The 25462-nt window shown below is 41.5% G+C and overlaps 1 protein-coding gene across 8 annotated transcripts in view; it reads left to right on the top strand.

The window, feature by feature from the left end:
* Positions 1-25462, top strand: part of anxa3a (annexin A3a) — a 78527-nt gene that overhangs the window by 5748 nt on the left and 47317 nt on the right. For 3 of the 8 annotated variants that reach the window (XM_059988722.1, XM_059988727.1, XM_059988724.1), the window contains exon 2: positions 24408-24460. In XM_059988722.1, the coding sequence (XP_059844705.1) occupies positions 24408-24460 (53 nt within the window). Of the gene's footprint in view, positions 1-8909; positions 8930-21191; positions 21490-21893; positions 22081-24407; positions 24461-25462 lie in introns of those variants that run through there. The other 5 variants (XM_059988721.1, XM_059988720.1, XM_059988726.1 and 2 more) reach the window with 4 other exon arrangements.

Genomic DNA, 25462 nt, shown 5'->3' with positions numbered 1-25462 from the left:
GCCAGCATGGATTTACCAAGGGCAAATCATGCTTGACTAATCTGTTGGAGTTTTTTGAGGGTGTAACAAGGATGTTAGACGAGGGTAAGCCAGTGGATGTAGTGTACCTAGATTTTCAGAAGGCATTCGATAAGGTGCCACATAGGAGATTGGTGAGTAAAATCAGAGCTCATGGCATTGGGGGCAGGGTTTCAACATGGATAGAAAACTGGTTGGCAGATAGAAGGCAAAGGGTAGCAGTGAATGGGTGTTTCTCGGACTGGCTGGAGGTGACTAGTGGGGTACCACAGGGCTCTGTATTGGGACCACAGCTCTTTACGATTTATGTCAACGATTTAGATGAGGGCATTGAAACTATATCAGCAAGTTTGATGACGATACTAAACTGGGTGGCAGTGTGACATGTGAAGAGGACATTAGGAGAATACAGGGAGACTTGGATAGGATGGGTGAGTGGGCAGATACTTGGCAGATGTCATTCAATGTGAATAAATGTGAAGTTATCCACTTTGGAAGCAAGAACAAGAGGGCAGATTATTATCTGAATGGTGTAGAGTTAGGTAAGGGAGAAATGCAAAGAGACCTAGGAGTCCTAGTTCATCAGTCAATGAAGGTGAATGAGCAAGTGCAACAGGCAGTGAAGAGGGCAAATGGAATGTTGGCCTTTATTACACGGGGAATTGAGTACAAGAGCAAGGATGTCCTTTTGCATTTGTACAGGGCCCTGGTGAGACCACACCTGGAATATTGTGTACAGTTTTGGTCTCCAGGTTTAAGGAAGGACATTCTGGCAATTGAAGAAGTGCAGCGTAGATTCACTAGGTTGATTCCTGGGATGGCAGGGCTGTGTTACGCAGAGAGTTTGGAGAGATTGGGCTTGTACACACTGGAATTGAGGAGATTGAGAGGGGATCTGATTGAAACTTTTAAGATAACTAAAGGATTTGATAGGATTGAGGCAGGAAATATGTTCCAGATGTTGGGAGAGTCCAGTACCAGAGGGCAAGGAATGAGAATAAGAGGTCAGTTATTTAAAACAGAGTTGAGGAAAAACTTCTTCTCCCAGAGAGTTGTGGAGGTGTGGAATGCACTGCCTCGGAAGATGGTGGAGGCCATTTCTCTGGATGCTTTCAAGAAGGAGCTAGATAGATATCTGATGGATAGGGGAATCAAGGGATATGAGGACAAGGCAGGGACTGGGTATTGATAGTGAATGATCAGCCATGATCTCAGAATGGCGGTGCAGACTCGAGGGGCCGAATGGTCTGCTTCTGCACCTATTGTCTATTGTCTATTGTCTAATTGTTTGTTGTCCAGTTAGGATCGTTAGCCCTGAGCAGAACTACCAAACCACAAGGCCCTGACTCCAGCCAACGTAGCTCCCTGTATCATTGAGCCACGCAAGGCTCCAAACCCTATGACGAAGTTGAGGTCCTCTTGGAGGAGACTCAAGGATGTCAAGTACATTTTCCTACATTTCAGTGGCTATTTAATCATTGCATCACTGTGGACATAAGTGAGTTTTGATCTCTAGACATAGTACGATGTTGCACTGCAGGAGCTGGAATTGGGCCATAACTTCAGCTGTTGTTAATGGGAACACTGAGAACATCTCACATCTGATGATCAGATTGTTCCTGTAATTGGTAGAACAGCAGCTGAGTGACACCAAAATTCAGCTCCGTTTGTCGAGAAACATACGCATTAGTTTTGGTTTATTACTGTCACGTGTACCAAAATACAGTGAAAAGGAGTCACCCCAGGTTCGGATGTGGCCCAAGTGTGGAATGAGACACTGAAGCAGGTCGATATTTCACAGACTTTAATGCAAACTGTGTTAAAGGGAAAGAAAGAAATAAACACTAGGTCAACAGGGCCGTTAAGTAGAACTCAATTGGAAAATGAAGCCTACATTGCGGCTGACATGATCAACTAAAAATTAAACAAATACTGTACCGGTAGTCCTCAAATTCAGTTGACCCAGCTGTTCAATTTGTCAGGCAACGCAGAATACAGAAAGTGAAGTGTTGCTTCCAAGTCTCAACACACATGGCGACAGAATGAATGGAGTTAAATATTATCACAATGAAATAATAACTAGCTGACACGTGCACATTCACGAACGCAATTGCCGCATCTGATGTGCTGCTGAATCCACGGTTGTAACAAAAGTTTGTCTTGCATTCTGTTTATGCAGATCAAATTACCAATGCCCTTGAATGGAAAAGCCTACAGAAAGTAATGGATAGCCCAGTCCATTACTGGTAAAGTCCTCCCCACCATTGGGCACATCTACAAGGAGCACTGTCACTAGAAAGCAGTATCCATCGTCAAGGACCCCCATCATCCAGGCCATGCTACCTTCTCACAGCTGACATTGGGAATTAGATACAGGAGCTTTAGGTTCCACACTATCATGTTCAGGAACAGTTGTTACCCTTCAACCATCAGGCTCCTGAACTAGAGTGGATAACTTCACTGTTCTCAACATTGAACTGATTCCAAGACCTTTTGTCTCACTTTCAAGGACTCCTCAAATAATGTTCTCAATATTATTTCTTAATTAATTTATTTTTTTCTTCTTTTTGTATTTGCACAATTTCTTGTCTTTTGTCCCCATCGACTCTTACCAATTTTTATTGATAACATGGTGGTTTTCCATTCTTGTTTGTGTATCGCATTCTTTCATTGTTTCTGTTGTGTTTCTTTGTAATTGCTGTGAATGCCCACAAGAAAATGAATCTCAGGTTAGTGTATAGTGACATATATACTTTGATAATAAATTTATTTTGAACTTTGAAATCATTACACAGTGTATTGAGCTACAATAAGTTGAAACAATAACAATGCAAAATAAATTATAAAAGCTACAGTGAAAACAATAAACTGCAAGATCATAGTGGAGTAGATTGTGAATCTAAGAGTCTTTTCATTCAGGAGGTCCATTCAAGAGTCTGACTACAGAGTGATAGAAGCTTTCAGACTTCTGTATTTTCTGCCCAATGGGAGAGGGGAAAAGAGATAATGTCTGGCAAGGGTGGGGTCTTTAAATATGTTGGTCCCTTTACTGAGGCAATGAGAAGTATGGACAGTCCATAGAGGTGAGGCTAGTTTCTGTGATATGCTGAGCTGAGTTCGCAGCTCTCTGCATTTTCTTGTGGTCACATGCAGAGCACTTTCCCTACTAAGTCATTATGCATCCAGACAAAATGCTTTCTGTGGTGCATCAATAAAAATTGGTAAGAGATGACGGGGAAATGCCAAAATTCTTCAGCCTCCTGAGAAAGTAGAAATATTAAAAGCTTTCTTTGCTGGACATCAACGTGGTTGGACCAGTACAGGTATTGGTGATGTTCACACCTATGGACATGAAGCTTTCAGCCCTTTGACCTTCAACATCATTGATATAGACTGGACATTGAGCAAAAGATTGATATTGCTGACATTGAGGCGAAGTTTGTAGTCAAGATATCACGTCACTTGCTCTCTATCTCCTTCCTGTACACCAACTCATCATTATTGGAGATGCAGTCCATTTCAGTGGTACCATCTGGAAACTTGTTGATGGTGTTCGAGCAGAATCTGGCCACGCAGTGTATAGGGCGTAGAGCTGACATAACATTGTGGAGCAGCAGTGCTTGGAAGGATCGTGGCACAGGTGCTGCTCCCTGTCCTTACATGGTTTAAGTTCCACAGCTTGAGTAATTAAATTAATTTAAATGTATTTATAATTTTAAAAAATAAAGGCTATTCTCAGCAATGGTATCCAGAAGACTACTTAGCTCTTGTAAGAATGTTTTTTAGAGCAAGATGTCTGTTATCTTTACTGTCCAGCCTATGTGTAATTATGATGGCAAATCCATCAACGTGACTGATTAAACTGCAAACTCAGTTTAATTGGGGATGGACAATGAATAACAGCATGGCCAGCACCATCACACCTTGTGAGCAAATGCATTAAAAAATTGTGAGGAATAGTGGTGCTTCCACAATCCCTACATCTGCTTCACCTTGACTACCTGCTCCATCTGGGTTGGTGCATGTTCTGGCCCCAGATTCCCAATACATTCAGGTATTTAAATTTGATGGTGAAGGGACAAAGGATTGCTCAGATTAGTTGCCAATCAACATGACCCCATTTTTGCTGCGATCCTCTCTGGCCCCAAGATTGGTGTGATTTCATCACCAATGTTCATTAATTTGTGGAACAAAAATCTAGCAGTAAAACAATAGGTTTGTCTGTTCTGTGGCTTTACGATTATTGTCTTTACTGCCTAGGATCATTGTCCTATCATCCTCGTCATAGACTTGCAAAAGTCAAGATAGAGCACAAGACAAAAATAGAAAACAAAGAGCAGCCTTGCTTAACTACAAAGGAGAGTTTCATAGGCAGCAGTAAAAGGTGGTGTCCTATCTAACTACTTAATGTAGGTTACATTCTATAGAAGATCATCAGTGATTGAGTCAATTCTCTTACAAGACTGATAACTGATTTATATCTGATCTGTATTTAGATTTTTAGATTTTAGATTTTAGAAATACAACCTGGTAACAGACTTTTCCAGCCCCATGAGTCTGTGCCCCCCAATTATACCCAGGTGACCAATTAACGAGTAACCTGAACATCTTAGGAATTCAGAATAGTCTCTGTCTGCTTTGTTCTAGTTAGGGATTCAATTGTATTTATTTGGAATAGATCTGGATATTTACATTATCAGTTTGAGCGAGGAGGTCTTCTTGATGATATGTCACAGGGTAACAATGTACATGGGATGAGTGGAATAGTGACATCAGTTACGCAGCTCTGATTAACGGGTGTCAAACAGAAAGCTGTCCAGTGAAAGCTGGCAGTGCAGGATTAACAATATATGAGATTAATTGTGTCAAGTGCCAAGCATGCTGGGATTGGGAGCTGAACCATGCAACAAAACTGTTACATGATTATCTCCCTGTTCATTGCTCACAACCTCAGGAATTGAGCACCAGCTTACTGGTAGATCAGAAGGCAAGAAATATGATTTAAAACATTACTAATAACACCTTTTCTGAAGTAAATTGCGGTCAACTATCATCATCATCATGACTTGGCTTCGTGAATGAAGATTCAGGAAGGGGGCTGCCCATGTCTGTTGCAGGCTCGTTGCTGGCTGACGAGGCGAATGCGGGACAGGCAGACCCGGCTACAGCGGCTGCAAGGAAAATCTGTTCTGGGTTTGGTGCTGCTGTGTCACGGTTCTTCCTCCTTCTCCTTTTGTCCTCAAGGCCGGCCCTGCGTGCGTTCTCGAAGGAGGAGGCAGACTGGTGAATGGTGTGTCACCAGGCCTCGCGATCGGAGGCTGGAATAGACCACTGGCGATGGTCAATGTGACAGGTCCAAGGGATTTCTTCAGAGTCCCTGTACCTCCTTTTCGGTGCCCCCCCTGTCTCTGTGGCCAGTGGAGAGTTCGCCATACAGCACAATCTTGGGTTGGCGATGATCCTCCATCCTGGAGACGTGCCCTGCCCAGCGGAGCTGCGTCTTCAACAGGATGGCCCCGATGCCGGTGACCTCCGCTGTTCGAGGACTTCGATGTTGGTGCCGAAGTCACTCCAGTGGGTGTTGAGGATGATGCAGAGGCAGCGCTGGTGAAAATGCTCAAGGAGTCGTAGGCGGTGACAGTAGGTGATCCACGAGCCATACAGGAGGGTGGTCAGTACAACGGCTCTGTACACGCTGATCTTTGAGCCTTTGTTGTTGAGCTTGTTGTTCCAGACTCTTGTACAGCCTGCCGAATGTGCTGTTTGCCTTTGCTGGTCTGTTGTCAATCTCTTTGTCGATCTCGGCATCTGACGAGATGGTGCACCCCAGGTAGCTGAACTGGTGGACTGTTTTCAGCTCTGCCTTGCCAATGGTGATGCAGGGAGGGTAGTAATCTTCCTGAGGTGCGGGCTGATGGAGAACTTCTGTCTTCTTCAAGCTGACTTCCAGTCTGAAGAGCTCGGCAGCCTCTGCAAAGAAGGACAGACCATGTGGGAGCATCACAAAGCTGGAACACAACATGTTCAGGATGTGGCCACAGATGGAGTTGCTATCATTGTTACTGTTGCAGGGAACGATTGAAGGGCAGTCGATGTGGAAGAGAGGTTAGATGTTAGAACACTCCAAGTACCGAGCTGATTTGTTGAGATCGAGAACTGCTTCGAGTTGTGAGGTCCAAGCATGTTGCTGCACTAGGGTCTGTGTCCTAGAGTGAGGCACTACTTGGTATTAGACAATTTAAATGCCAGCCCAGATAGACTGGAAAGCCTGAGTGTGGAATCTGGCTGATTTAGCTCGCTCTCCCGCGATGTTTGTTCCTTTCTCCGATGGCTGTCACCTCTGTCAGTTTTGTGGCACTTTTGCCTGCTAGTATGATGAACTTGAGATCAAGGCTTGGGCCTACTACTGCAGGTGTTCCAGGGGACAGATTGAAGGACTCAGTGTGGTTTGGAATGCTGTCATTTGCATCTATTGTTTGCATGATGTGTGTGTTTTTTTGCCTGTAAGCAAACAAATCTCAAGGTGTATAATTTATAGTAACACACACAAAATGCTGGTGGAACACAGCAGACCAGGCAGCATCTATAGGAAGAAGCACTGTTGACATTTCAGGCCAAGACCCTTTGTCAGGACTAACCGAAAGGAAAGATAGTAAGAGATTTGAAAGTAGTGGGGGGAGGGGGAAATGCGAAATGATAGGAGAAGACCGGAGGGGGTGGGATGAAGCTAAGAGCTGGAAAGGTGATTGACAAAAGGGATATAGAGCTGGAGAAAGGAAAGGATCATGGGACGGGAGGCCTAGGGAAAAAGAAAAGGGGAGGGGAGCACCAGAGGAAGATGGAACACAGGCAAAGAGTGATGGGCGGAGAGAGAGAAAAAAGGGAGTGGGGAATAAATAAATCAGGGATGGGGTAAGAAGAGGAGAAGGGGCATTAACAGAAGTTAGAGAAATCAATGTTTGTGCCATCAGGTTGGAGGCTACCCAGACGGAATATAAGGTGTTGTTCAATCTAACCTGAGTGTGAGAGGAGGCCATGGATAGACATATCAGAATGGGAATGGGACGTGGCCACTGGGAGATCCTGCTTTCTCTGGTGGACCGAGCATAGGTGTTCAGCGAAACGGTCTCCCAGTCTGCGTAATGTATAATTTATACATTGTTTGATAATAAATTTACTTTACTCTGATTTGAGATGTTTGGTTTCTGAAAGAGGGACAATAGTTTGTGCCAATTTGGATATTTCTTCTATGGAAATGAAAAATGTTAAGATATTTTACCTGAGCACACATTTGCTAAGGTGGTTAACACAAAGTACACTGCAGATGCTGTGGTCAAAGGTGGTTAGCAATTGATTGGTCAAATGTTGGTTACAATGAATGACAAACAGTTCTTTCTCCCTCAAATAATGCATTTCCTACTCTGATTGGCTATTTAAACGTTCACTTTGCATTTTTATTACAGTATGGAAATAGGAGCTGTATCAATTGTATCAATCGCAATTCTAACTTTGGACTAAAAAATATAATTCATATAAATTCATCTCATATATGTGTACTCAGCAAATGGAAATTGAAGTGCTCCTTGATAACTTTGACCCAAACAAAATTAATCTATTTGTGGCCTAGTTCATTGATCTAATTTGATTCATTCAACGTGCTTCTAAGCCTGGGCATTCAACAGCAGGCATCTCCAGACAGTGGAGGGAATCCATCAGTGTTGCCGCTGCAAAATTCTCCAAATTCACTGGAAGAATAAGCAATTCCGATTCAGATTCCTTTTCCAAACCAGCATGCCCAAAATTGAGACCCTTGTAATTTGAAAAAGGGACCAAGCCCAGCTTCACTGGGAAGCCACATGTCCAATACCATATTCTTGGAACAGGTTCGCATTCCAACATTTGTCCTGCAAAGTAAACTAGAGTATAGTAGAAAGATGTCATTTCACCCCAAATGTGTGTGAAGATCCTCTGTAGTTTCTTTGTACAAATTACCACGCTGACAAATCCATCTACAGTAGATTTTCCTCATGATTATTCCAAATCCAATTGGAAGAAAATATCAATTTTGTTTATTATTTCTCAAAGATTATCTTTCTTAACAGATGCCCTTATGAAGACTTCACTTACACTATACAATTACATACAGTTTATGTTGTCAGGAAAAAAACTGTGTTAAAAAATTTCTGCAGTACTTTTCTGCTTTAAGTTTTACACAGTTGTTAGATTTCACCCAAATCTAACTATTTCTTTGTATTTTAGTAAATGTGCAGTTTTTTGAGGGGAAATTTTCAATATTTGCTGATTTTTAAAGGGGTTTAAGTTGAACGTTCAAGGTTACATGAACAAGATATTTAATATTAGGCAGGAAAATTATGATTATAATCTTGAAATTAGGTAGGAACAATGGAGTACTGTGTACACCAACTATATACACCGTAGATGAAAGCAGAACATAAAGCGTGCTTAAACTTACAGATTACTTTTATCTCGATGGAATGTATTATTATGTGTATATGTTTGACAAATATAATTGAGGTGTAGGCTAAATGGAATTTTGTTCTATTTTTAGGCTTTTCATGGAAAGAATGCCATTAAAAGAAACATTCTGACTTTAGTTATAAGCTGAACCACACTAAAGGCTATGTTCTGAGGGACTTTATGGAGCATCTGGAATTGGTGCAGAGGCAAAGATCCCTCCTTTGTGGTGTGGTTGTGAAATAAGCCTATAATTCTGCGCCAAAGCGGGCCATTCAGGAGCTTTGCATAAAAAAACCACAAAATCTGATTGCAGTGGTACTGCATCATTTCCGATCAGTTATTACGTATATAAAGGAGAACCTGAGCAAATTGCTTGCCTGAGTTCCTGAGGACTTCTGCTTTATCTGGTGAGAAAGATCGCAGGAAGGTTAAGGTAAAAAAATTAATGCATGTCAAAAATTAACAAAATAGTCAGAAAATATTAGTTTTGCTTTGCAGGGTAAAGACAATATTTTAAACTAAAATTTACATCATTACAGTAAGTACTAAACTATTGCAGTTTCCTGTTGAAAGGCAACATATTGACTGATCCAGGGACAAGTCTGTGCACATAGTTTTCAATTGGTTGATTTTTTCATTTATGTAGGATTGTGATTGCTCTAAATATTAATAATTAGACAATGGCTAAACAAGAACAAACCTAGTAAGTTGTGTAAAATAATTTAGGGTATGGAATGGTGGGGTGAAGGGTCAGATGGGTATTTATTTTTAAATTTAAACCTTTGTCTCAGGAGAGTAAGTTAATCCTTGAAGTGCCGGAATTCCAGAATTTTAAGTTGAACATCTTTGCATTGGAAATTATAGAAACCCGAGGGAACGCTGTAAAGACAGAATTGATGTAGATTGAATTAAGAAATGAGAAAGGAAATAACATGTACTGTGTGGATGCAACACAACTTTCTGAGGGGGTTACAATTTGAGAAATGTATTGGAAAAACAGGGAATACTGCTGGGTCCTTTCATCTGTTGCTCAAATAGAAATTAGGAAAATGCATATGCTTCTAAACCCGAGCCTCTGTGCAACTGGATCCTCAGCTTCCTTATCAGGAGACCACAGTGTGAAGATTGGTATTGACATCTCCTCCTTGCTGACAATCAACACAGGCATCTCTCAAGCATGCATGCTGAGCTCACTGCTTTACTCCTGCTACTCATGTCTGTGGCTCACTCACCATCTCTACATTTGCAGAAGATACCACTGTTGTCGGTAAAATGTCAGATGGTGATGAGGAGTGAAAGAGATCATCTGGTTAAGTGGTATTACAATAACCACTTCCAATCAGCATCAATAAGAACAGGGATTGCTTGTGGACTTTAGGAAGGGGAAGTCGAGGGAACACACACCAGTTCTCATCGAGGGATCAGCAGTGGAAAGGGTGAGCAGTTTCAGGTTCCTGGGTGTCACCATTTCCGAGGAGCTGTCTTAGGGACAATACAATGATGCGATCACGAGGAAGCCATGCCAATGAGGGGATTTAGTGTAACACCAAAGAGCCTTGCAGCTCAGTGCAGGGCAATCTGACTGGTTGCCTCACAGAGCAGTATGAACGTCCAAACGCACAGGATCAAAAGAGGCTGCAGGGGATGCTGGATTCAGCTATCTCCATCACAGCCACAACCCTCCCTGCCATCGAGAACATTTACAAAAAGTACTGGCATCTATCAAAGGAACCGTCACCATCCGGCACATAGCCTCTTCTCAATACTGCCATCAGGGCCATTGGGGAGGAGGTACAGGAGCCTAGAGACCCACACTCACTCATTCAGTAACAGCTTCTTTCCCTCTGCCGTCAAATTTATAAACAGTCCATGATCATTTCCTCACTATTCTTTTTTTATCTGTACTATTTAGCAATTTTGTAATTTATAGTAATTATGTCTTTGCACTATACTGCTGTTGCAAATAATCAAATTTCATGTCATTAAGACAGCGATAATAAACCTGATTTTGATTCTAGAAGTTAACATGTTACAGAATACATCTGGATCTGATTCTTTATTAATTGGCAATAGCTATACAGGAAAGGAACTGTCCCTGATGTTAGTTTTGGGAAATTGAATTGAGCAAAAGTGCTGGACTAGCAAAAAGGGAAGCTCGGTGTTGGGAAAGGTATCTGGTTGAAGTGAATAGTACAGAAAAGTTAACGGATAACTTGTCAATTCAGAACATTTTCAAATATGAGTATAAATGATAAAATTTTTACCTTCTTAAACAGATGAAAATATGTTTCAAAGTATGTGCATATCAGGAAAAATTACTGAAGTTTTAATGAAGAATAAGTGATTTGCACCTGTATCACAAGTCACTACTTTAAGATATCATAGATAAGGCATAAAAAAAGTGTAACATATCTGGATCTTACTACATGCCTCATAAGGTATCTCAGAATAAGTTTGTTGGAAGCTCTGAAACATTTGATGCAAGGGAAATATTGCAACTTGGTTAATACAACGAACAGTCACCTGAAAGCAAAGAATTAAGGAGAAGGGATGGAAGAATTTCTCATGGGCAGGGATAAGCCCACCTTTCCTCCTGATGCACACAAATTAATTGCGTTTGTTGGTTTTTGACAAAACTGAAGATGATAGGGGCAATAGAGACAATTTTATTTCTCAGGGCAGGAGAAGGGAAAAAGAAGTTTTTCAAGAAGTGAGATGGAGAGTGGGCAATTGAAATGGCAGGCCTATAATTTAAATCAATTTAATGCGTAAGTTCCAGACCTCTTTTATTGTTCTCAAGGAAGCAAAATAAAATTCGAGACTAAGTCAGGCCAGATCCCTGGAGTGTATTCTTCCCCATGTGTTAAACTACAGTGCACATTAGTGAGATGGGGCAATTATTTCAAAGAATCACTATGAACTAATTTGACAACACAAACAAAATGCAGGAAGAGCTCAACAAGTCTAGCAGCATCTATGATGGAAAATAAACAGTTACTGTTTCAGGCCAAGGCCCGACATCAGGACTGGAGAGGAAGTTGGAGTAGGAAGGTGAGGAGAGGGGAGAGAGTACAAGATGGCAGGTTACAAGCAAGACCCAGTGAGGGGGAAGGTAGGTGGGTGGGGGAGAGGGTGAAGTAAGAAGCTGGGAGATGATACGTGAAAGCAGTAAAGGGCTGAAGAAGAAGGAATCTAATAGGAGAGAACAGAAATGTGAGTACTTCTCCTCTCCCCACTATCTTATTCTTTCCAGTCGTGATGAAACGTTTCAGACTGAATTATCAAGTGTTATTCCCCTCCACAGTGCGTTGCCTGTCTTGCTGAGCTCCTCTAGCATTCTGTGTGATGGTGTAAATTTCCACCATCTGCAGAAGCTGTTGACCTAATCTGACTCCAGTTGTCTGAAATATCCCACAAACAATATTGTTAGTCTTTGCAAACGTTGCCATCATTTTCCTTGCATAAACAGTGAAGTGAATAGATGTGGACAGGTAACTGGCACCACTTGACGTAATGGTTAGCACAACACTATTACAGCTCAGAGTTTGGAGTTCAATTCTGGTGTCAGCTGTAATGAGTCTGTATGTCCTCCCCGTGGGAGGTGTGGGTTCTTCCCTCACGCTCTGGTGTCCTCCCGCTGTCTAAAGATGTACCAGGTAGGTCATTGAAAATTAGGTTAGGGTCAAATCGGAGTTATCGGGGGTTGCTGGGGTTGCTCAGTTTGAAGGGCTGGAACAGCCTAATCCACGCTGTATCACTAAATTAAAGCATAAATAAATAACTTCTACTTTTGAGATGTAAAGCATGTGGCCAATCCACCATAGTCATCTGCATTAATCGTCTAAATACAGGGAAAGGATAGGACAAGCCACTAAGCAAAATGCGGTTGGAAGAACTTCCATTAATTGGACACGGTACTGAGTGCCTGTGAAGCACATAATCTCCTTGTTACGTGGTCCTCCAGTGCCTTGCTTCAGTCCTGACAAGCTGAGTGACCTGAATCTGTGCATTTTATTGGATGGGCTGCTGCAAGAGAACATTAAGTTGCTCCTCTAATGCATCCCACAAAATTATTTTAAATGGATGATGTCTCGGACCACGATAGCAAATTTGAGGGCTTCATGGGTAGAGCTTGTATCATGCGTAATCTTGTCTGATTATAGTGGTAATTGTCCTTAAAGGAGGTGCTGAGAAACTTCTATTATCTTGAATTTTAGTCAGATCAGAATGCTCCTTGTGGTCCTACCAAAATATTTCTGCCTATGTGAGGCCTTCCTGTTGCTTGCCTGCTCAGTATTTTTGTCACTTCCCTTGAGAAATCATATTGTGGTGCAACTTTTATACAAGTGAGAGCCATTAGGCTCAGGCATAACATCAATCAGGAAGATGATATCTGATAACCAGCCATTCTGAATCATATTAGATTCAGAAATGGTATTTCTTGATATTGTTATTAAGGCAAGATCCTTAACAATGATGCTGAGCAAAGAGATCTTGGGGTCTAAGTTCGCAGCTCCATGAAAGTGGCTGCATAGGTCAATAGGGTGGTTAAGAAGGTTATAGAATGCTTGCTTTTATCAGTTGCAGCATTGAGTTGCAACTTTATAAATCTTTGGTTGGGCCATATCTGGAGTATTGCATAAAGTTCTGCTGCCCCACTATAGGAAAGTTGTTGAGGCTCTGGAGAGGGTTCAGAAGAGGCTTACCAGGATGCTGCCTGGTTTAGAGGGCATGTGCTAACTGTCGTGAGAGTCTGGACAAACGGGTTGTTATCTCGGGAGCAGTGGAGGCTGACGAGGAGATGATAGAGGTTTATAATATTATGAGAGGCACAGATAGAGTAGAGAGGGAGTATCCTTTTCCCAGGGTTGAAATGTCTAATACCAGAAGGCAGGCATGCATTGAAGGTGAGAGGGGGTAAAGTTCAAGGGGGATGTGAGGGTAAGTTTTTTATTCAGAGGGTGGTGAATCCCTGGAACATGCTGCCAGGTATGGTGGCAGAGGATTTTAAGAGGTCCTTAGGTAGGCAGATGGATGTAAGGAAGATGGAGGGATGGGCCTTGTGTAGGGAGGAGGGGTTTGTGATTGACTTTCCGGCTGGTCCAGCATAACATTGTGGACTGAAGGGCCTGTACCTGTGCTGTACTGTTCTATGTTCTTTGTAGAAGGTGGAAACTTAAATAAAAAGGATCTTGTTGTCACTGCCTATGACTGAATGCCTTATAATGAGCTTGTTTTGAAAACGAGAGACTGAGTGAATTTGTCTTGAATTAAGTCCACCTTATGGTGGGACTCCAGCTGATTATACCATTGTCTTATTGCTGACTTGATAATGATTATTTTGTACTCTCTGTTATAATTATAACAAGTACACAATTGTTTTGACTTGAAGGAATGACTGAAACTAAGAATGAAACCATCTCTGTGGTAAACAGAATATAATGATCCTGTAATGGAAGGAACAGACATCCTCTGTATCGAACAGTTTGGTAGATACAAGACATTTGTGTTTGTTTAAGCTTTAGTAAGATACACTGATATCAACCTAACACCATGAATCGTCTAAGGAGTAGAACTCGTCCAAAAACAGATCTACGTATGAATTTTAATAAAATCCTCCATGCTCCCTCAGGTGCAATGTGGATAAATCAAATCCTTTTTAATAAAGAGGAAGAGGATGACATGGATAATCTTTGGCCTGGATTAATCTTGGCTGAAATAATTAATGCAATATTCAGATATTCTTCCTTTTTCTTCTTCAGTTGTCCATCGGAATCTGATGACAACATCCACTCCTTTAATGGTGAGATCTTTGATGACTATACAGTCCTATCCTGGACCCACAAGCTCTATTGCAGGTGGGACATGTATACGTGGTAGTGATGGCAACCATGGCTGCATTTCTCATGGCTCTCTTCTGCTGTCCTCTGGTTGTTCTTTCTACCTCCAGAATACGAACCCCGTCCCTACAAAGTTGTCGCCAAGTGTTATGGTCAGCAGCAACATCCTCCAGGTCCTCGGGTCTGATCTTTCACTTCCTTAAAGCATTCTTCACCTGATCCTTATAGCGCTTCTTCGGTCCTCCAGCTGAGCAATGACCATGATGTAGCTGGCTGGATAACACTCTGCGGGGTAGCCAACATGGGGGGATCCTTATCACGTGCCCCAGCCACTACAACTGGCACTGGGTGATCATGGCCTCAATACTTCTGTAGTTGGTCTTTACAAGTATTTCAGTGTGAGGCACCCGCTCACACCAGGTAATTCCCAGGATGCGCTGGAGGTAGCTTATGTGGAAGCGCTCCAAGGACTTGATGTGACGGCTGTAGGTTACCCAAGCTTCACAGCTATAAAGGAGGGTGGTGACACAGACCGCTTGGTATACGGTGACCTTTGTGGAGGGACGAAGGCTCCTGGTCTGAAAGGCTCTACACCAAAGTCTCCCAAAGACAGCTGATGCCTGTTTACTATGGCTCTGGATGTCATTGTCAATGCTGCTATCCTCAGAGAGAATGCTCCCCAGATATTTGAAAGATGGCACTACTGACAGCTTTTCATCACCAACAGTGAAGGCAGGTAGGGTGGGTGGGACACTGGTACTCCATTGGCAAACCACTTCCGTCTTGGTGGTATTGACAGTCAGCCCCATCCTGCTGTACGTTCTCACCGCCACAGCACAGACAGTCTGAAGATCCTCCGGAGTATGGGCCACAACAGCACAGTCGTCTGCATACTGCAGCTCCAGGATCCGCTCTCTATGGAGTTTGGTGGTGGCTAGCTCTTTAGAGATGCAAATGTTTCTGTCTGCTTTACCTGATGGTTTCTACGATTCTGTTTGGAAGAATGGAAAATCTGGCCACTGTTACTGCTTCCCCTCAGCTCAGACCATGCCCCTTTTTTTGCTAATCGTGGAATGCCTCATGTGCGGTTAAATTAATTCTATATAAGCCACAGACCTTCTAGAGATGTGGATTTCAATTCCAAATAAATCCATTGTTTTTCAGCTCTCTAAAGCTGGAGAACAAACCAATAGTTATCTGCTCAACTCTTATTCAAAGGAACAACAAATGGAATTTGCATCCATTTCTATGACAAGCAGATATGCTATCTGCACTTTTCTTTTATAGTGAAAGTTACATGTTGTGTGAAATTCCACAGATCCACAGATGTCAGTGGAGCTTTGGATTAGGAATAATTTCCGATCATCTTGTCTGAAGAGACCTGAATTAGAAGGACAGGGAGACTTGACGCTGGAAGCTGCTTTGGAAGCGTCACAGTTGCATGGATAAAGTAAAAGAGAAGGAGATTGCAGGGGAGATGATTAAAGTCTTCAGAGTGAAGAATAGGTTTAGAAAGGGATCAGAGTTTAACTTCAGGCAAGATGGAGATAATTGAAAAGAAGGGTGGTGAATATCGGATTGACAGTATTATATTTGAATGCTCACTGTATATGAAATAAGGTAGACTGTCCTGTAGCACAGTTTGAAATAGGCAGGGATGACACTGCGGGCATCACACAGTTGTGGCTGAAAGCAAATCACAGCCAGGTGCTTAACATCCAAGGATACACATCATTTTAAAAGGATAAGGAAGTAAGCGGGGGGGGGGGGGGGAGGATTAGGTAAACACGAGGAAATCTGCGGATGCTGGAAATTCAAACAACACACACAAAATGCTGATGGGATGCAGCAGGTCAGGCAGCATCTATAGGGAGAAGCACCGTTGACGTTTCGGGCTGAGACCCTTCGTCAGGACTAAATGAAAGGAAAGATAGTAAGAAATTTGGAAGTAGGAGGGGGAGGGGGAAATGCGAAATGATAGGAGAAGACCGGAGGGGCTGGGATGAAGCTGAGTGCCGGAAAGGTGATTGGCAAAAGATATACAGAGCTGGAGAAGGGAAAGGATCATGGGACGGGAGGCCTAGGGAGAAAGAAAGGGGGAGGGGAGCACCAGAGAGAGATGGAGAACAGGCAGAGTGATGGGCAAAAAGAGAGAAAAAAAACAGGGGGAAAAAAAACTAAATATATCAGTGATGGGGTAAGGAGGGGAGGAGGGGCATTAACGGAAGTTAGTGAAGTCAATGTTCATGCCATCAGGTTGGAGGCTACTCAGCCGGTATATAAGGTGTTGTTCCTCCAACCTGAGTGTGGCTTCATCTTGACAATAGAGGAGGCCCTGGATAGACATATCAGAATGGGAATGGGAGGTGGAATTAAAATGTGTGGCCACTGTGAGATCCTTCTTTCTCTGGCGGACCGAGCGTAGGTGTTCAGCAAAACGGTCTCCCAGTCTGTGTCGGGTCTCACCAATATATAAAAGGCCACACCGGGAGCATCGGACGCAGTATACCACACCAGCCGACTCACAGGTGAAGTGTCGCCTCAGCTGGAGGGACTGTCTGGGGCCCTGAACGGTGGTGAGGGAGGAAGTGTAAGGGCAGGTGTAGCACTTGTTCCCTTTACAAAGATAAGTGCCAGGAGGGAGATCGGTGGGAAGGGATGGGTGGGGGTGTCAGTGGACAAGGGAGTCGCGTAGGGAGCAATCCCTGCGGAAAGCAGAAAGAGTGGTGGAGGGAAAGATGGTAGTGGGATCCTGTTGGAGGTGGTGGAAGTTACGGAGAATTATACGTTGGACCTAGAGGCTGTTGGGGTGGTAGGTGATTAGAGGGGATTAGGTGATTTTGTTGGTAAAAATGAAATTAAGTTCTTAGTAAGAAGCGGCATAGGATCAGAAGATGTAGTATCCTAGTGGACAGAATTGAGAAACTGCAAGGATAAGAGGACCCTGATTGGATTTATATCAAGGCCACCAAACAGTAACCAGGATGTGGGGTACAAATTACAATGAGAGATAGAAAAGGCATGTAAAAAGGGCAATGTTACCATAGTCATGAAGGATAACTTCATTCCCCTTCACTTGTCTCTTCACTTGACTGTTCCTACTAAACTCACTTTCAAACACTCTTCCTGTCATGCTCTTAATATTTATTGCTTTTGTATGTATGCATGTATTTACTTATTTATCTTTTTCCTTTTGCATTTATACTGTTTGTTTTTTTTTGCCCATTGGTTGTTGTCCCCCATTGGATGATGTCATTCATTGTTTCTATGGTCTTTCTTTCATTTACTGAGATTGCTCGCAAGTGGAGGAATCTCAAGGTTGTTTATGGTGACATATATACACTTCACTGATAAATGTACTTTGAATGTTGTGGTATTGTTACAGTTACACAGGGTACTTGTGAATCTTCACCTGGAGTATTGATTGTAACTTTAGTTCTCTTATTTTAACAAAAAGATTAACTCTGTAGACCATCCATGAAAGACTTACTAGGCTATTTTTTTTAAGATAAGTGGGTTATCCAGCCAGGAGTAGCTAAAGGTGCAAGATTCGAGATAGTTTATTGTCATTCTTTGGTACACAAGTGTAAAGCAGAATGAAATGATTGTTACTCTGGATCCATTGCAGCATAAGAAACACACTAATATCATAAGTACAGATATAAATATGAAACCAATCCTATAAAACACAGAGCTGATGTAACTGTTATATATAGAGAATCATTGTATGCACATATAGTGATGCTAGGTGATATGTATGTTGCGGTGGTGGGGTGTTTAATGAGTGGGAATGTTGGTCAGCCTGACAGCTTTAGGCAAGTTTTTGAGTCTAGTGCTCCTGACGTGGTTGTTCCATGGCCTGTTCCATGATGCAAGTGGGACAAACAGTCCTTTATGTTATTATTGACCTTTTTCTGTATACGGGTATATGTCCTTGATGGTGGGTAGTCTTGTACCAGTGATGCAATGGGCAGTCTTAACTAGTAATTGTACAGAAGTGGTTCCCAAACTTTGATGGATTACCACTCCCTTGGCTCCCAAACCACATCCCCAGCACACCCCTGTCTCTTCCTGGCCATTGCATAAAAACTACAAATAATTTTGATTTACAATGCAAAAGAAAGAATGCAGTGAAAGAAAATAGGAACTGTAAATTCAAAACTGTGACAAATGATTGCAAAAATTATTCAGATCTACTTAAAGCTACATATTAAAATATTTCTTTATTTAATTAAAAACAATTTTCATCAACAGTTTTAGAGCGTACGTTAGTAGTCCAACTATTCACTGCTTCGTTGCTTCTTCACCTTTCAATGAGATGGATGAGCTGGGTGCAGTTAAATCAGCTTGTCAACATGAGGCACAATGACATTCAGAAGTCTTCGAGCCCCAAGTTCAGTAATTTGCAGCCTGTTTCATTGCTTCGAAAGAAGTTCAGTGTCTGCACTGAAACTGTGCTCCATTAAATATGTTGGAAAGGCAATAAAGGATATCCTGACCTTTTTCCACGGTGCAGGCTAGTCTTCAGAGGTTTCTTTCTGCAAACAAAAGTCTTGATATAATTTTTGAACTTCAGCTCAAAGTCATTTTGTAGCGAGATCATTCTTCCTCCATCTTTCCTGTTAATTCCTCATCACAAATGTTCAGGAATGGATTTATTACCCAGTCTGGAATTTTGATCAAGAGAAGATCCTGAAATCTCTCTGACATGCCTTCATGTAGCTCACCCAGGTGGGCACTGTATACTTGAAGATTAGCATCTGGTATTCTTTCTTTCTCATCCACCTCAGAGAGGCTCAGAAATTGGAAAAGGTTGTGACAGCCAATGTTGCACTTAAATAGGGGTAACTTGGACAGAAATGTGGAGACGACTGATTTGACTTTGATAAGATTCACATCATGCCCTTGCAATGTGAAGATTGATTTCATTAAACTTTGCAAATAATTATAACAAATCAACAATTTAATGTCTAACATTCTTGAAATGATTACTAATTGAAGTATTTGAGTCTTCAAAGAATTTTATCACATTTTCAAAAAATGCATAAAAATGTCTTAGTTTTCTTTTGCAAACCATCTGACTTCTGTGTGCAACAGAAAGCATTCAGCTTGTTCATCATTCTCAATGCAAAGCTCTCAAAATAGTCAAGAATTGAAAGCATGGAACTTGATTTTATTTACTGCTATGATAGCATTATTTAATTATTTGTGCAGTCAATCACTTAAGTTTTGTGAATTATACAGTGAATGGTAAATATGTTAGGTACAGCTGTTTTTGAGAAAGTAATAAACCCACAGTAGCATCCTGTCATCGATAGTGCCCCATCAGTTCACAAAAAAGCAGGTATGATGTGACCTGGAGGCCAAGAAGCCTGGAGACCGCGTGCTAGCCCATGATTCACTCCATTTCTTGCTGATCTCACCATTTAAAGCATTGAGCAAGATTGAAATCAACGATGATGAGAGCGCCGTCTGCCCGAGTTTGACTGCTCTCTCTCTCTCTCTCTCTCTTTCCCCCTTTTGCTAGCTGCTTCTGGAGGAAGGTGCCTCCATTTCACCAGTCTCTTTCTCCCTGTGGTTCAGTACTGCCGAAGAACAGAGCTGAAGTCTTGGGTCTTGTGCAAGGCTTAATCAACGTGGTTTGTCAATTGGACTACATTTCATGTTATGAAGCATTTTGGGTTTCTGGTTGCTCCTTGTATTATGTCTATTTTGTATGATTTTGATCTGGACAGACTGGCTCTGCAAACAGCAGTCAACAAATGCCACAGTGCTAAGTTGACCTGAACTAAACTGAACATTCCCGAGTTGCTTCTGAGTGGAATTACCCTAATTATTTGTTCTGGTGACCTATGCAAAACCCTACTCAGAATCTCCCTTACTACAGGCAGATTCAGTTTTTCTCCAATTGTATGGGGCTTTCCAGATTTAGGAAATGTATCAAGCTCATAAACCCTCACTGTTTTCTTGTGAAGTGCTGGCAAACACGTCTTGAAGTGTTTTCCATTTCTGTAAGTTTTCACAAAATGACCAACTTACTTTGCCTTATCAGAGTGTATTCTCTTCAAATGTTCATCGAGCTGTATGGTTTCATTGCCTCATTTGAATAAACCCTTTCATGCAACAAACATCTTAGTTGCTGTTGGTTCCTCGGTGCTGGCATAAACCCATATTTCAGATTCTCCACACTGTACTATCTACAATTCTTTTTCATTTGGTCATCTGCCATTTTCGTTATGGATTAGCAACTACAGTCAGTCACCTCAACAACTTTGGTTTGTCCAACTAAGTGCTGTGATAAATAAAGCGGAAAGTTATGAAATCATCATAGCTGAGGGAAAACCTGACTCTGCCTGAAGATACATAAAGTGAGGCAATGATATCTTGGTTGAGCTGTGGACTTGAGAAATGTTGTCAAGACCTTCAAAAGGTCACATTTGGAACATTACCCCATTGAATATCATACTCTTATTCATAAGAATTGTGTTGCTGTGTGATTACAGTACGGGAATCGAACTAGTTAACACTGTAATTCAGCAGTGAATGGTAATAATGTATGGAGCAGGCTCAGAAATAACACAACCTCTTCAGTCCAGATTTCTCATGATATGCCAAATACAGAAATGTCACATTGCTTTTCAACAACTATAATGCGCTTCGAGCAAAGTCTATGAGAACGGTAGGTTAGCAAGAGATGTAGTGACTACATCATCATTGTAATCATTTGTGAGGCTTTGAGGATCATATGCTTATAATGAGTAACTCATTTCTTAAATTAAGGCTGTACTCCCTCGGCTGCACTCCTTACTACCGAGTGCAAACCACATCTCCTTCATTTTTATCGTCCCCCACCCTTAGAAACTTCCGCCACCACCAAGGGAGGGGGCACTATTGTTCACTGTTATAAGAGCCTCCTGTGTGCCACAGTGCAAGTTCCACACTAAAGAGCGATGCAGCATTTTACGATGCTCTCACTGGCTCGTTAGTAGAAGGACACGAGTAGTGATGTGTACAGACCAGCTCTCTTCAGCCTCCTCAGAAAGCAGAGGCTTTGGTGATCTTTCTGGACTGTGGGGAATGTGCTGAGAGGTTGTGTGAGATGTGCACTTCTGGGAGTTTGAAACTGCTTGAAGCTGAGCCACCATTGTGAAAGGTATGGGTTTTCCTGAAGTCGATAACCATCTGTTTTGTCTTGATGACATTGAGGAAGAGGCTATTTGCCTGGCACCAGGCCTTGAGCTCTTCCACCCCTTCTTTGTAGACCATCTCATCCTCGTTGGTGATGATCCCCCCAACTGTCATGTCATTGGTGAACTTGACAATGTAATTGATCGGCCATACAATCCTGTGTAGGTGGAGTGTACAGCAGAACCTTGGGGAGGCTCCTGTGTTGAAGATGATGGGGAAGGAGAAGCAGTTGTGCATCCTGACTGTTGAAGATGCTCCCATCACTCTGCTGGTGATGGAAATAGACTGATTGGAAAATATTTAGCCAGGTTGCATTTGCTCTGCCTTTTGGGAACATGATATTCCTTGGCAATTTTCCACATTGTTTGTTAGGTGCCGATGTTGCAACTATACTGGCATCGTTTTCTGGAGGTACAACCAGTTCTGGTCTACATGTTCTCATATTATACTTTGGATATTGTTTGGTCTCATAGTTTTGGTTGTACTGAGTGCTCTCAGCTGTTTCTTGATGTTGTGTGGGGTGAATTGACTTGGCTGAAGACTGTCTTCTGTGATGGTAAGTTCTTAGGAGGAAACGAAAACAAATCATTTGTTTGCAACTACCAAATGAACATGGTTACAAATGCTTCAAATGTTTCTTTAGAAATCCACATGTAGGGTCTTGCTTTTAGTGAGGGTGGGGTTGCTCTTTGAGCCTTATTCTTCAATTAACTGATTAATTGTCCACCAGCAGTCATGGCCCAGTGATCTTTGAATTGTGATATTGCTTCACTCTGCCTATTAAAAGCTCCTTTTCTGTATAACACACATGAAGTCCATTGTTGGAGTTTCTTCATGACTTTAGGGGAATACTCAGTGATAATCAGGAGAAGAAGTCATTGCACACGTTAGGCTTGATGCCAAGAGACTTCTTGGGGTCTGGGGTCATCATAAAGAAGGAGATGGAAAAGTAACTGATATGAACAGGCATGTTAGCAGAAAGCCAGCATGGTTTCAGAAAGTGGAAAACTTCTTTTACTGGAGCCCTATGAAGTGGCAACTAAAATTTATGACAACAATGGAACAATCAATGTCATTTACTTCGACTTTCAGAAGGCTTTTGACAAGGTACCCCACAAGGGGTTAATAATCAAATTACAGGAAGTAGGGATTCAGGGTAAAGTGTGTGAATGGGTGCAGAATTGTTTGAAAAACAGAAAACAAGTTATTGTGACAGGATTATTTTCACATCAAGAAGATTTTAAAAGTGGGGTTCCGCAGAGATCAATTTTGGGGCCGTTGCTGTTTCTAATTTACATTAATGCTTTGGACAAGCACACAACAAATAAACTAGTAAAGTTTACAAAATTAGAGAGAGGAGCTGATAACATACAGGCATCAGAATCAATATAGTTAGGTCTAAACAAAATCTAGGTAGGCAGATAAATAGCTGATGAAATTTATTGTAAGCAAATGTAAAACATTACATATAGGAAGTAGAAATATTAGATATAAATACATGATGGGGGGTCTTTAGTTACTGTACGAGTGCACTTTTGGGTGTCCTGGTAGATTCAGCACTTTCAACATCTAGACAATGCACAGAAGCGACTAGGAAGGCTAATAGAATGTTGGGCTAAATGCGCTCAATGGAGTCCAAGTCTAGAGACGCTCTCCTTAGGTTGTATAATGCACTTGTGCGGCCACACATTGAGTACTGTGTACATTTTTGGTCTCCATATTTTGTGAGGGACGTGAAGACACCAAGGAGAGTTCAGAAAAGGATTAGACTCATTCCAGGTCTGCAGCATATGAGCTATGAAGAAAGATTGAAAGAATTCAATCTTTTCAGCCTAATTAGATATAGAATGGGAGGAGACATGAAAGAAATGTTCAAAATCATTAAGTGTATAAGTAAAATGGGTGCCAGCTGCTACTTCAAAATTAATCCATTATCAAAGACACAGGGCCATAGGTGGAGACTGGTTAGGGAAGATTTCAGATTGACACCAGGAAGTATCACTTGACACAGGGAGTTGTGAACACATGGAACAAACTACCTAGTTGTTTAGTTGAGAGTAGTACTTTAGAGACTTACAAATCTAAACTCGATAGTTATTTCAACACACTATGTGACTAGGAATTTGGCAAGTTTTGTTGGGCTGAATGGCCTGTTCTTGTCAAAAACTTTCTAATGTTCTCATGTCAATTTTGAAGTCTTCAGGGGTTTTCCTGTTCCACCTGTCACAAAATCCTGCTGCTGACATGAAAGGTACCCAGGAATTCTGATGGTGGGGTTGAAGCATTGCTTATTAAGGGATCATTCTGTGAGTATGTTGGGATATTGCATAACTCATCTCTGACACAGTTTCCCAATTAAGACCAGTCCCCAGATATTTTTATAGGAGGACTATGTAAAGTTGATTGGGCTGAGGGTGGCTTTTGCATAACTGAATTTTGAGATTTGTCTGTCCAGTTTTATTCCGTCACTGTTTGAACATAATGGTCAGTAACTATACACCTGCAGAGAATATTTGGGAGAGACACATGGGGTGACCTGAGGTCACAAGTAGACTGCTACAAGTAAGGATGGCATGTTTTCTCTTTCGCCTAAGAACATCAGTGATCAAATGGTTTTTACAACAATGTGATAGTGTCCATGTCCATCATTACTAAAGTTTATTTTTTGTACTGCATTCCCTTTTTGATATTCCAAATATTAACAATTTAAATTCCACAGTGCAACAGTTGAATTTGAGTTCGGGTCTCTGGACTGCTTGTCCAGTTCACTGAATTACTAGCGTTACCTGCTGCAGTTTGGATATGTATGCATATTTCAGACCTTAACAGACCTGCTACACACCTTAACATTCTTTACATTTCTTTCCTCTTTTTGTTTTATAGTGCTCTCATCCTTAACGGCATCGTTAAGTGAAGCAGATATGTCATCCACATGGGTAAGTTATAAACTAAATTCAATATGATATCTGTCCAGCAAGGAAAGTCCAGCAGTTTTATTTAAAATCCGAAAGAAACATTCTCACAGAATGGGATGGTAGTTGCCTGATAAAAGATCTCTGAATTGCAGCAATTTAATTTAAAAGAATATCTTTACCACTGAAAAGTATTTCACATACATTTTCAGTGCTCTTTAAGGATGCTGGCATTATGATTATGTCAGTTTCCAATTGAAATCTTGTTATATTTAAGAGAACTTTACAGAATCTGTGAAGTCCTTACTGCAAACAACATTGAACACTTTGCTGCACTGACAGCCCGCTAGCCAATGATGATTCAGCTGATCCTTATCGGAACTGAAGCACTAAAGTACTTGATTATTCTTTAAAATGTATTGCTGATGCTGCTTCAAATATACAATGTTATTATTGATGACTCTAACGTCATACAAAAATAATTAAGAGGCATAAAGATAATCAACCACAGTGACAACACATAGACAACAAACTATGCAAATACAAATATTAATAAATAGCAATAATTAACGAGAACATGAGATAATGAGATAAAGGGTCCTTGAAAGTGAGATCATTGGTTGTGGAAACATTTCAATGATGGGGCAAGTGAAGAGCCTGATGCTTGATGATTGAGCTCATGTCCAGGTGAATGGGATAGGTTGGCCTGTATCATGGTCAGCACAAACATGGTGGTCTGAAGGACTATGTTGCACTGTTCTGTTCTACATGTGCAGTCTTCAGGGATGCTGGTTTTAGAGGGGCATGTGGTTAGAAAACTTGTGGAGGAACACTCTTTAAAAGTATTGTTAACACTAAACCTATGCAATCATTGTTCTGAATATTGTGCACTGCAATTCTGTGGAGAAGACCGAAAGGAATATCGCAGAGAGAAAATGTTTTCAGAGAAAGGCAGCAAAGAAATTACGGCTCTTATAAAATTTACATCAAAGACAGACCTCTGTTAAAGGTGTTCAAAATTATAAA

The sequence above is a fragment of the Hypanus sabinus genome, chromosome 14 (genome assembly GCF_030144855.1).
Source record: "Hypanus sabinus isolate sHypSab1 chromosome 14, sHypSab1.hap1, whole genome shotgun sequence".
Classification (NCBI taxonomy): Eukaryota; Metazoa; Chordata; class Chondrichthyes; order Myliobatiformes; family Dasyatidae; genus Hypanus; species Hypanus sabinus.
This window is presented reverse-complemented; position numbering and strand designations above follow the sequence as displayed.